This window comes from Fonsecaea monophora (genome assembly GCF_001642475.1).
Source record: "Fonsecaea monophora strain CBS 269.37 chromosome Unknown Scaff67, whole genome shotgun sequence".
Lineage (NCBI taxonomy): Eukaryota > Fungi > Ascomycota > Eurotiomycetes > Chaetothyriales > Herpotrichiellaceae > Fonsecaea > Fonsecaea monophora.
The window spans coordinates 41,704-52,630 of record NW_019173998.1 but is presented as its reverse complement, the minus strand read 5'-3'; the positions used below and the strand labels follow the sequence as shown (position 1 = coordinate 52,630).

Sequence of the window (10,927 nt, the reverse complement as noted above, 5' to 3'; positions counted from 1 at the left end):
TCGTCAGAACAGCCCCTATTCCTGCGGGCAAGGCATGCTCCCCGTCGACGTGTTTGCTCCATGGGGCACAATGTGCAAGCGAAGCGGCGCTCAGCTGATCACAAAACAATGAAACATACCAGACATCTTCTGGATGGTGAATAATAGCTCATCTGCCCATGCGCACGACGTCTATGCTCAGAATGCGTACTGAGCCATCGGCCGAAGCCACGGCTAACAATTGGTGACCCTGACCATCACCGTCGAGTAGTCCTCTAGGCTGCCACGCCAGCCGGTTCACCGTCTTTGAAGGACAGAGGTGTCTGGGAACCTCGACCGTGTGCAACACCCCCAGGTCCCCGTCCACGTCGATACCATGTAGTGAAATGGTGCCGTCATCTTCGCCCACCGCGAGGACTCCGCGCGGGCCGTCAGCACAGACGGCAGATGTGGCAGCGATAGCGGTGACGGGGCCCTTTCGCGCGATCGAGGAGCGCATTGAAAAGTTTGTCTCGTCCTCCTGGTCGGCAGCTCTCGACCACACCTTGACGAGTTTGTCGCGGCCGGCGGTGGCAAAACTTGGGACTTTAGTGCTGCCCACAAGCCAGGTGGCGTCCAGAATCATCCGTGAATGTGCTTTGGCGTTGATGGCGACGCGGGTCCAGCTCTTGGAGGTCCCGTCCGCCCGCTTGAATACGGCCCATTGCCGATCCCGTCCCACACTCAGCAGATACTCTGAGTTCGGTGGTGAGAAGGCAAGTCTCGTGACGGTGAGCGAGTGCGCCGACAGAGGCGGTTTGATCTCGTTCCAGTCCTGTGTGTCGTAGAGGCGGATCACCGCGTGGTCGAGGGAGCTCGCTCTGCACGCTGTGGCGAGAACACTGCCGTCTGGGGGTGTCGCTGCCTCGGAGATTTCTGAGCCGTGGCCGTACAGTTTCTCGTGCTCGGGCCACAGGGTGTGCCGCGCCAGCAGGTCTTCCGTGGGTGGTTCTTGAATCTCGAGCAGGGAAGACCCTCCCCCGTTCGACGTGGTGTTGGGATCAGTCGTCTCGTTCTCAGTGCCATCGCCCGTCTCCTCGCTGTCGTCCATGGCCTTGTTCGACAGACCCAGCACCGGGATCGCTGCGGTGTCCGGCATTTGGCCCACTTCGGGAGGCAATGGGATCTGACACAGTCGATGGAGCATGTTTGCGATATCTTTTGGTTCATTGAACACGCGCAACAGCTTTTCATCCGCGCCCGAAGAGAACTGATACGGGGTCGTGCTCGCGATGCAGTTCAGGTCGTATCCGTGAATCTGAGGCCGTGAGAACTCGTGCCAGCTCCATTTCTCCCCTCTCTTCCACTCGGCATGCAACCTGGTGGTCTGATCGGAACTGGTGGAGAGCAGGTAGGTTCCGTCGGGGGACCAGCAGATCCCGTTGACGGAGTTGGTGTGTCCACCGATGCCGAACCTTTGCGTCCAAAACTGTGATGCCTCGTCGTACTGCCACAGTCGCCAGCTGCCTGTGCGGCCAAGACAAGTGACAGTCTTGCCATCAGGTCCCCAAAGTCCTGTCCAGAAGCCGCCAGCAGAGCCAGTCGCGGTAGTGGCGCCCTGTGATACACTGATCTCTCCCAGACGAGACATGCTGACCCATATCCCCGACGACGGGTCTGGCTCCCATATCGAAAGAGATCCGTCGGCCGATGCGGTCAGGAGTTGGGTACCAGAAGGACTCCACGCGGCTGAGTAGATCCAATCTTCGTGGCCCAGAAGTAATGCCTCGAACGTGATGGAATATTTGTGCTCTCCGGCACAGACGGTCTGGATCTTTGCCGACAAGGTCCTGCTTGCGATTGCGACTCCGTTCTGCCCGGCGAGTGGTTTTGTCGCGCTGCTTCCTCCTAGCTGAAAGCGCCAAAGGCGGACATATTTGTCCTGGCTTGCAGAAGCCAGCAGGATATCGCCATCGGGAGTCTGTGTCAGGGCCAGAGATCGTACCCATGCTTCGTGTCCGGTGAGAGTGGCATGGAGATGGAACTTTGGGGCGGATATCAAACCCTCGATGGCGTACACTTGGATATCATTCCGAGTGCCTCCCACGACCAAGTAGGCGTGGTCAGGAGGAGACGTGGATGGAAAAGTACGAACTGCGAGAGCCAGGGGGATGAATCTCGGTTTGAGGGACAGCGTGGCCGAGGCTTTGATTTCGGTGTCCCGAAATTTCCAGAGCTTTACTTTTGCGTCGGCTCCTCCGGTCGCCAGGACGCTGCCCTGGTCCAAAGAGGCGATGGTGTTGACGGCGCCTTCATGCGCTGCCGTCTTCACCAGACACCTCCACTTCCGGTCACTGGCCTCTTGTCTCCACACGGCGATATCTCCGTTGGCACCACCCGAGACCAACAGTTCAGGCGAGCCGTCTTGGTCGGGAGCCAGAAATCTCACCGCCGTCACCTTCCCTGTGTGCCCAGAGAGCAGGGCGGATATGCCGTGGCCAGAGTCATTCTGCGGCGACCACACGCCAACACTCTGGTCGGCTCCGAAGGCGAGGATGCCTGACCGGGGGGACCAGTCTGCAGCTGCGCTGTGTCTGTTCCCGCCGGCGCTGAGGTACTCGTCTTGAACGAGAGGAGGAGACATTACACCCAGAGAAATAAAAGTGGAGGGAGTGAGTGAGCGGCAAAATCGAGGCTGCTTGATGGGACTGACGAGGACAGAAGTTTAGCCCTGCAAGCCGAGCTGAGACATAGAGTGACGTCCTTTGTGCGTCTCATGCGCTCCTGTCAATCTAATTGATATTTCTTTGTAATTGCAGTGGACTAGACCTGTCAACGCCAGGCGATATGTAACGAACACAAGTAAAATTTCTGTTTCTTGCTAGTGGTTGCGTCCGCCAAGCTACTAGCGCGGCACCATACGACGGTGTCACGGGTGTCTTTTGTATTAAATTGCGCTATAATTGTTCTAAGCCTTTTAGCTTAACCTTATTCCTGGTATGCAGCCCGATACCAATCTCTATACAAAATACACATAGTGCCTCGGTATACAACACATACAGAGGGATGTAACCCTATCATAGACGAGCAACGGAACTTTCCTATTCTGTAGAAATGTCCTCACCAGTCACGAATAAGTTCTCCCCATTCGGCGACTTTGGATATCCAGTTCCTTGTCAATCCATTGAAAGATGAGCGAGAAACTCCTGGCCGTTTTGGTCTCACCTTGCGCCTCGAAAAGATACCCGCACAGGTGTTCGATGTTGGGAACCGCAAATCGCAATGCCAGCCAACTCCGACACAGAGAAATGACGGAAATCCGCTCAGTATTCGTTCAAGGGTACCGCAAATCCATCGTCGTTTCCAGCCGACAGCACGATCCCTGGATGCCAGACGTTCATGACCACCAAGGCAAATACCATCGGTATGCCGTCAAAGACATACTCGCACCACTCGTGGTTGTTGATGTACGTGTTCAAGCTGCTGCCTTCGCCGGAAGAGAACTCGACGATTCGGTAGACGATGCGGTACTGTGCAGGAAATCTCAGTCTCCAAACCAGACAAATTTTCCAGAGAGCATTTGACGAATACATACGGTGATCAAGAGCAAGGAGATTTGCACGGCGTGGACTCGCATTTTGGTTTCCTTGGACGTCTGGCCGCGAGGTATGACCCAGTCAAGCTTCCGCGTCAGTCGCACGGTCAGGGCGAAGAAGAAGACGATCAGTGCTTCTTGAAACACCACCCCAAACGTCACAATGTGAATCCCCGTCTTGGCCGAGTTTAGCGTCTTGCTCAGGGTCAAAAGGCCGCCACCGATCTGGATTATGAATGATCTGCATTGCAACGTCAGCGAGGGGGCGCTCGGTCTCGCAATCAGGAAGCTCCAGACATTATATCACAACAGACAAAGATCTTCCCCATGATGTTGCCCGCCAGCCCAAAGACCTTGGTCTTGGGCAGAAAACACCGGACCAGCCGCGAGATGATCATGTAGTCGAAGGCGTTGACAAAGATTGGGGCCAAAAGATTGAGGAGGAAAGACGCATCATACGCTCCTTTCTGGGTGGGATGCTTGGCCGACAGGAACCGGAAGGCAAAGGCTGCCGTCTCCATGAAGGCACCGATGACGACGACAAGACAAAAGAGTTGTCGGTGGCGAACGGCCTGGTATATGTGGACGACGGTAGTGCCCAGGAAGAGGATCGCGAGGATCAATGCTGCAGCGACCGACGGGCAATATGGCCACAGGTTCGAAGGGTCATTGAGGGCTAAAGAAGCGTCCGGTTTTCAGCCAAATTTGCACAATGGACGAGAGACGGGTCGATCAGCACTTACGGAGACATTTCGACGATGGCATTGTACAAGGACAACGTGTGCTTCGAGAGTCAGGGAGGTGGGAAGGTGTAGTCGGTCGGTAGATCGGCAAAGAGACAAGCTTTTTGTTCAACGTCTGTTATCCAGATTGAAAGAGGAGCTCCATGGTTCTCGGCGTCGACAGATCTCTTTTAAGAGGAGAGTGTTTCCCCTTCTGCCTGTCCTGAGACACAATTCCATCCGTAAACTGGGCCATCTGAAGGAACGACACCACCGCCGAACTACTCCCCCCAAACAGCGAGCGATTCGGCGACAAGCCACTGATAGCAGCTGAACCAAACCCCTGCGCCCCGTCAGGAACTATGCCTTACACCGCACCAAGTCCCGTCGTGCAAGCCCAGGTCCCAAGTCACAGCACGCGCGCTTGTAGGAGGCTGTGCAAAATGGGGAAATAAAAAGAGGAGAATAGCGCCCGTTCAGGTATTCCTTTCGAAATCAGCCTCTCTCGAGTGTTTTATGCTCGCCAGTGCGAAGAGAAACGGGAAAAGGCGATTGGATCGGTAAATGGAAGGGGAGGAGCATCTTCGACGTCGAGTAAGCAAACAATTCATTATTCGCGACGCATTCCCGCGTTGGGTCGTTGCCGCCAGCTAATAAGTGACAAGGGCTGGCCGCTTTTTATGCCGAACATGGCCCATTCCGCGATGGGAGGGTCCAGTTCGGTAGGATCAGGGGTAGCGGCTATGATGGGTGGCTCCGTTTTCGGTCGGCTAGTACTGTGGCAGTGCATCTCCCAATGCTATGTAACAGAGGTTCGGTATTGGGGCTTGTCTTGCAAATATGTCTGCTTCTGCCTTCCCACCGGAATAGTCCAGAACTCCCCTAAAGTGCCGAACTTGGTCGCAACGAGATTGTTTCCTCGGCGACATTTGAATGAGTTGCCTTGTTGGTGATCCAGAGGCCGCCAGCTCCCTCCGAGCTCCCTCCAAAATGCCAATGCTTCAGGTCAGCCGTCTTGACTTGTACGGCGCGTGGTCGGTGAGATTCCCTCACAGCCTGTGCCATCCACCCGAAATTTCCGGTCGGAGTATTCTCTTGGATCCACCTTGCATCTTCGACATTCATGCGACCGCTCAGGACTTTCAACCTGATGACCATTCCAAGCCAAAATAAGAGCAGGAAAGCTAAGAGAAGGAGTGTAAGGCCGGAGAGCATGAGGAGTTCCCATAGGATGTGCGTGCGCTGCGTCAGGCACCCTTGTGTTTCTGAGGAGTGCGCGGTGTTGAGGAGGTAGTTGTCGCCCCCTGCAACCATGGTCATTGAGTTGAGAGTCTGTTCCAGGATACCTCCAGTGTTGTTGGATGCAGGTGTGCCCGTGCCCTCGTATACCGAGCCTTGGAACATTTCGGCCCAGTTCTTGAGAGTGTCTTGTGAATGTATCATTTCCTGGATCGGTTGTAGGTAACCGTAGGTATCATCTAGAGTGCATTGGTAACTTTGCATGTGCTTCGTCACGTTACCATATGGAGTGATATCGACCGAGAACCGTACGTCGAAGACTGTGCCAACATTCTCTCCAACAGACGTATCGAGCACCACTAAGTGGGATGTGTTTCCGATCGAGGCGGAGACGGCATACGGAGTGTCGTACAGGAGATCATGTTGCTGTAGACTGGTCACTATGTCATTGACTGATACGTCCCAGGGATAATCCAGCTCAAGCGAATTCCTGTCGCAGTGCCATCCGCCAAGCAAGTCATTGGCGTCTGCACTGAAATTGATATCTCGATTTGCCTTTTTGTAGACTCCCTTCAGGCCGTCGTTGAGCAGGCTCGTCGTTTGCGCTTGGGATACGACCGTGTACGGCGCACCATTCCATGGCACCAGTTCAATGAGGGCACTCGAGACCACTAGGCCGGTACCGAACTGACAACGGTCGTGGACAGGCACTGACTTGATAAGAGCTGAAGTAAAATCCGAGCTCAGGTTCAGGAGGTAAGCAAAGATCATCAACAAGCTCAGCCATCCGCCTGGCAGTGTCTTGACCACACGCAAAGCATACAAAGAGTCGAAGCTTCCAAGCCAAGAAGTCATGTACGGCAGTGGAACCGTCCGCCGCTGGAGAAGTCTGAGTTTCGCGCGGACGGCCAGACATTTGGTCCCCAGAAGGTTAATGAGGATAAATGCAACAACGAAGAAGATACGAAAGAATAGCCGAACATCAGAGCTAGAATAATTGAGAAGAATCCTTGCCATGTCGACCGTAAGCCTCGGATTGTTTGGATAGGAAGAGGAGCCTGATGGAAAACAGTCGGCTGCGAAGAAGGCAAGTGCATCGTATTTCTAGGTGGCCGGCATGGTTCCATGGAGCACTGCCGACATAACCCTGTTAGGGCTGCATAAAAACTGACCAGTATTGTCGTGGAAATTCCAGAGTCCGTCAAAAGTCCCTCCTGTGTCTGGACCGAATGTGGCTTGCTGAGTCTTTGTTCTGGGCTGTTTTTAGCGAGAAAATCGACCGATTCGGCGACGTAGCCTTATGTTCGGCAAGGTTAATTGGTGTGTAGCAACCTACCATTAGTACCAATCTGGCCACGGCTTGCAGGCGAACCAATCTAGTCGGCCACGCCGTCTGTCTCTGTGAGTACAGTTTTTCATGGGTGTCAAGGGGTTGCGCGAATCTGCACCCGAGGTGTTTCTGGCCCTTTGCGATAGTCTGCCCTCGCGTGGAACAAAAGTGCCGAGTTCGAGTATAAATCTTGGGACCGTCTCGCTGTGTCGCGCGTGTCTCAGCCTGATCTTGGATGTGACCAAACTCTCGCCCCGGCTTCTCTTGCAAATCTAACCATGGCTTTTGCTCTAATGTCGAGCGCTGTTTTGAGCAGCCTTGCAGGTGTTGTGGTCGCCCATGTGAATGTCTTCCATGCCCGACAAGACGTGCAGACCACATCAGACCTTTCGTATTCAGCGTTGTATTCGTCCTGCACGAACTATGCGGCCACGTGCCCCCCTATCGTGAGCTGTGAGTACATCATGTCACTCCTTTACAAAGACACCCCTCGGGGACTAACTGCCACATAGCCTGCGTCGGCAACTTCTGCGCCTCCTGTGCTTCCCTGGGAGGTAGCGCGTTCATCTCATGTTGCGATCAAACCACGGCGGCCGATTGCTTCTCGTCGCTGTTGCTTGCTACCACGACGACCACCGACGATACCACTTCTTCAAGAGCCGGGTCCGGGTCAATCACAGGCACAGTATCAATGCCCGTCGACTCGTACTCGGCCAGTTGTTTGCAGGTCTTTTCCCTAATTGAGTCATGTGCTGCGGCGACTTCTGGCTTCACTTCCTTGGACGATGGTGATCAAGCCAGTTGCCTCTGTTACTCCGGCTCAGCCTATAACCCAGGCCCATTCGACCAGCTCCAGAGCGCATGCATTACCTACGCATCCACTGCAGATCCAAGCGGTCTTTCCGTATATCAGGCGGCGGCGGGGCTCTGTACTCGGGTCGGGAATGTGAGGAGCGCAACAGCAACCATCAGCATCACGGAGCCGCCAGCCCCAGCCCCTACCACGTCTATCCCTGTGGCTACTCACACACTGTCTTCACTTACCTCGAGTACTGCAACAACCTCAATCCCCGTCGCAAGCGGGGCTTCTTCCAGACAAAATGTGAGTACTTCTTCCGAGGGATATGCATCTTCTAACCAAAGGTTCAGGTTCCTGCGGGTTGGCTCCTGCTCCAACTATTTTGGTTGTTCTGAATCTCTTCCAAGCGTACAGCTGTTGGAGCCTACTCGAATGAACAGCTCGGTGCCTGAGGCTGGATGAGATTGGCTCATGCTCCATTGACAGTGCAGCGGATGGAATGAGAGAATGGACGGTACATCATATGGTGGTTATCTCGCGGTGTTTAACAGCAGACGAAGGAAGAGACCTTGTTCCCAATGATCAGGAAATCAGTTAACATGCCCACCCCTGCCTTGACGTTTGAAAAAGCCATAAGCGAGCACGGGTGCCGAGAAGTACCAAGTAATTAAAATGAGACGCTTCGAGTCTAAAATCGGATCCCGAACCTGACGACGCCAATTGCCTGCCACGTGATGAGAAACGTCCCGAACGTCAAAAGAGGGACTAGCTTGCCAATCCCCGGAAAATCTATATTCCGCCAAATGGCCCTGGCGATTCGGAAAATCCAAGTCGCTGCGCTGTTCTCCAGTCACCCAGTATCCATTATCCAGAGTCCAGGATATCCTCATTCGCAGCCCTTCTAACAAGCATCGCATCTGTACATCTCGTCGTCACAGAATGTTCGAAACCATCGATATCACAGTCGAGTTCACGTGGGTCGAGCTTCCCCCCCCTTCTGGTTGATCGCCCACTGATGGAGCCCAAGTGGTGGCCTAGAGATGCTCTTTGACAATGTGTCAAAACACTCCTTGACGCTTGCCAAAGACGCTGATGACGGGAAACCCCCTACTGTCGGATACCTGGTCAAGTACCTTTGCAGTAATCTGATGAAAGACTCGAGAAAAGAGCTGTTTGTCCTCGACGGCAATGTGTATGTGAGAGTCCCGTCGATACTGGAACCACAGCGCTGATACGGCCCACTGGAAGTCGACCAGGGATTCTCGTTTTAATCAACGACTCTGATTGGGAACTCGAGGGCGAGGACAAATACGAACTCGCCAACAAAGACACTATACTCTTCGTTTCTACTCTCCACGGTGGCTGACCAGTGGACCCGATCACTATACAACAGCCCACACTGTTGAACTTATGTCATGTCGCATAGATGATACCTTACGTCGAACACATGGCCGTACAACTCTCGCAACTTCCGCTCCAAACAGTCTCGCGGCAGTCCCCACCACATCACACCACATCGTGCATCCTCACCGAGAGGTTCTCAGAGTCTTCTGGTGTCTTGTACCCAGAGGCTGGTTCTGGCGTACTTCTCCCAGTCCTCGGACTAGCGAGGCCACTGCCCAGGCCTGGGATCGGGGTGGCGAATCCGCTGGGTGGCGCGGGCGCCTTGATGCCTTCCGGCGAGGCAGGAATGATCTCGGGCGGAAGGTTCGGAATTTTTATCCGCTTTGCTTCATTGTTGTAACTGGCGGGGATAATCTGAAACGGTTGTCAGTGTTGGTCTCGAAGATTCTAGTGTTCAGAAATCACCTCGATTATCTCGTCTCGTGGGAACGATAGGAAGGGTATGTCTGGAGCATTACATGCCATCAGATATCCGTAAAGCACACGGAGGACGCTTTCGTGTGCAATGATGAGAAGGTCGTTCTGCTCCCTTTCCAGTTCAAGAATGATGGGCTCAAGCCGAACTGCAACATCGTGGTAAGACTGTTATTGTCAGCGCAACCCAATGCATCCAGACCAAATCGTCCCTCACCTCTGCTCTAGGGAATCTGTGATGGTACGGGTCCAGATCGTGCTTCACCACCTCTTCCGGATATTCCTGGCGAATCCTACGCTCCGATTTCTTTTCGCACACGCCAGGATTAAGCTGGCTCATTTGGGACCTTTGCCTCACTTTGAACCCCTTGTCTTGTAGGTATGCTGCGGTTTCCACGGTCCTGCGTCTCGTAGAAGTCCAAACGATGAGTGGTTTCAGCGGCGTGTCAATCCCTCCCTTCTCGATCAAGGCCCGTCTCTCCTCTTCTCGATGCTTGAGCAACGTCTCACTCATTTTCTTGGCGTAATCCTTACCCTGGGGTGAAAGCCGCGCATCGGCTTTGAAGGATTCCTCTTCCAAAGTGGTGCCCGCACGAGCAAAATAGGTATGTCGCGATTTGATGTGGAGGTTCAACAGATAGAACACAATTCGATGTGACAAGTAACCGAAGCTCGTGTTATTGACCACTAGTCTCTCCCCCGCGTTGATCATCTTGATCCAGTCGAGGTCCGGCTCCTCCATGGTCTCGAAGTGTGGAATCTTTGCAGTTACTCGGTTCAGATAATGTTTGACTGCTTCGGCCTCGGGCCAACCTATGTAGTCGGGTGAGGAAATTTTGACACTGCGGACGTTCTCTTCAATGATGCGCTGGTCGTCGCAGCTTGACTCAATGAACAGACACTTGATATTGTGTTTCGCGAATTCTTTGGCCAGTGACCTGCGACCAGCAGACAGGGGGTTGACTGCGTCATAGATGGCGATCTGACCGTTTTCATGGTTGAGGAAGTGGTAAATATCCTCTCTGCACTTCTTGAGGATCTTCTGCCTCAGCAGTACCGACGATGCCGATGCGTTGACGAAGAAATAATCATCTGGGACATCCTTTCCTGGACCTACAATAGCTCTGCGATAGTCTCCTAGGTGAAAGATCCGGGTTTTAACACCTAGCCATCGTAAATAGCGAGCTAGTGCCACCGAGATGTGAGTCTTGCCGCGAGCTGGCAGCCCTACTGTAGTAATGGCAATCCGACCAGCATGGAACAGTCGTCCGGACTCGGTGCTGTAGAGCTGGGCGGGAGCGAGTTCGCTCTTTTCTGGGAGATCATGTATTGCGTCGACAAATGTGCTCGACTTGCGTCGGTAGCGAGGTGAATTGACCGCCGATTCGGCGGTTAACAGAGTATCCATGGTGAACAGTGAGGGCTCGCTAAAGAGTCCCAAGTAGGATGATAAGTCACAAAAGCCA

General features: G+C 53.8%; 5 protein-coding genes across 5 annotated transcripts; 1 reads left to right on the top strand and 4 right to left on the bottom strand.

Moving 5' to 3' along the window:
• Positions 1-148: 148 nt before the first annotated feature.
• AYO21_08064 (hypothetical protein) lies at positions 149-2,602 on the bottom strand (the record flags this gene model as incomplete). The annotated part of the gene is made up of 1 exon (XM_022658014.1): positions 149-2,602. One exon carries the CDS (start codon positions 2,600-2,602, stop codon positions 149-151), a length of 2,454 nt encoding a protein of 817 aa, XP_022509653.1.
• A 679-nt stretch (positions 2,603-3,281) lies between these two features.
• Positions 3,282-4,318, bottom strand: AYO21_08063 (hypothetical protein; the record flags this gene model as incomplete). Its single annotated transcript, XM_022658013.1, has 4 exons — positions 3,282-3,488; positions 3,554-3,778; positions 3,868-4,229; positions 4,297-4,318. 4 exons carry the CDS (start codon positions 4,316-4,318, stop codon positions 3,282-3,284), a joined length of 816 nt encoding a protein of 271 aa, XP_022509652.1.
• Positions 4,319-5,157: 839 nt separating this feature from the next.
• AYO21_08062 (hypothetical protein) lies at positions 5,158-6,531 on the bottom strand (the record flags this gene model as incomplete). The annotated part of the gene is made up of 1 exon (XM_022658012.1): positions 5,158-6,531. One exon carries the CDS (start codon positions 6,529-6,531, stop codon positions 5,158-5,160), a length of 1,374 nt encoding a protein of 457 aa, XP_022509651.1.
• A 2,051-nt stretch (positions 6,532-8,582) lies between these two features.
• Positions 8,583-9,009, top strand: AYO21_08061 (hypothetical protein; the record flags this gene model as incomplete). Its single annotated transcript, XM_022658011.1, has 3 exons — positions 8,583-8,617; positions 8,671-8,835; positions 8,892-9,009. 3 exons carry the CDS (start codon positions 8,583-8,585, stop codon positions 9,007-9,009), a joined length of 318 nt encoding a protein of 105 aa, XP_022509650.1.
• Positions 9,010-9,149: 140 nt separating this feature from the next.
• On the bottom strand, positions 9,150-10,869 carry AYO21_08060 (hypothetical protein; the record flags this gene model as incomplete). Its single annotated transcript, XM_022658010.1, has 3 exons — positions 9,150-9,401; positions 9,453-9,629; positions 9,679-10,869. The coding sequence occupies 3 exons, from the start codon at positions 10,867-10,869 to the stop codon at positions 9,150-9,152; spliced, it is 1,620 nt and encodes a 539-aa protein (XP_022509649.1).
• Between the last annotated feature and the right edge of the window lie 58 nt (positions 10,870-10,927).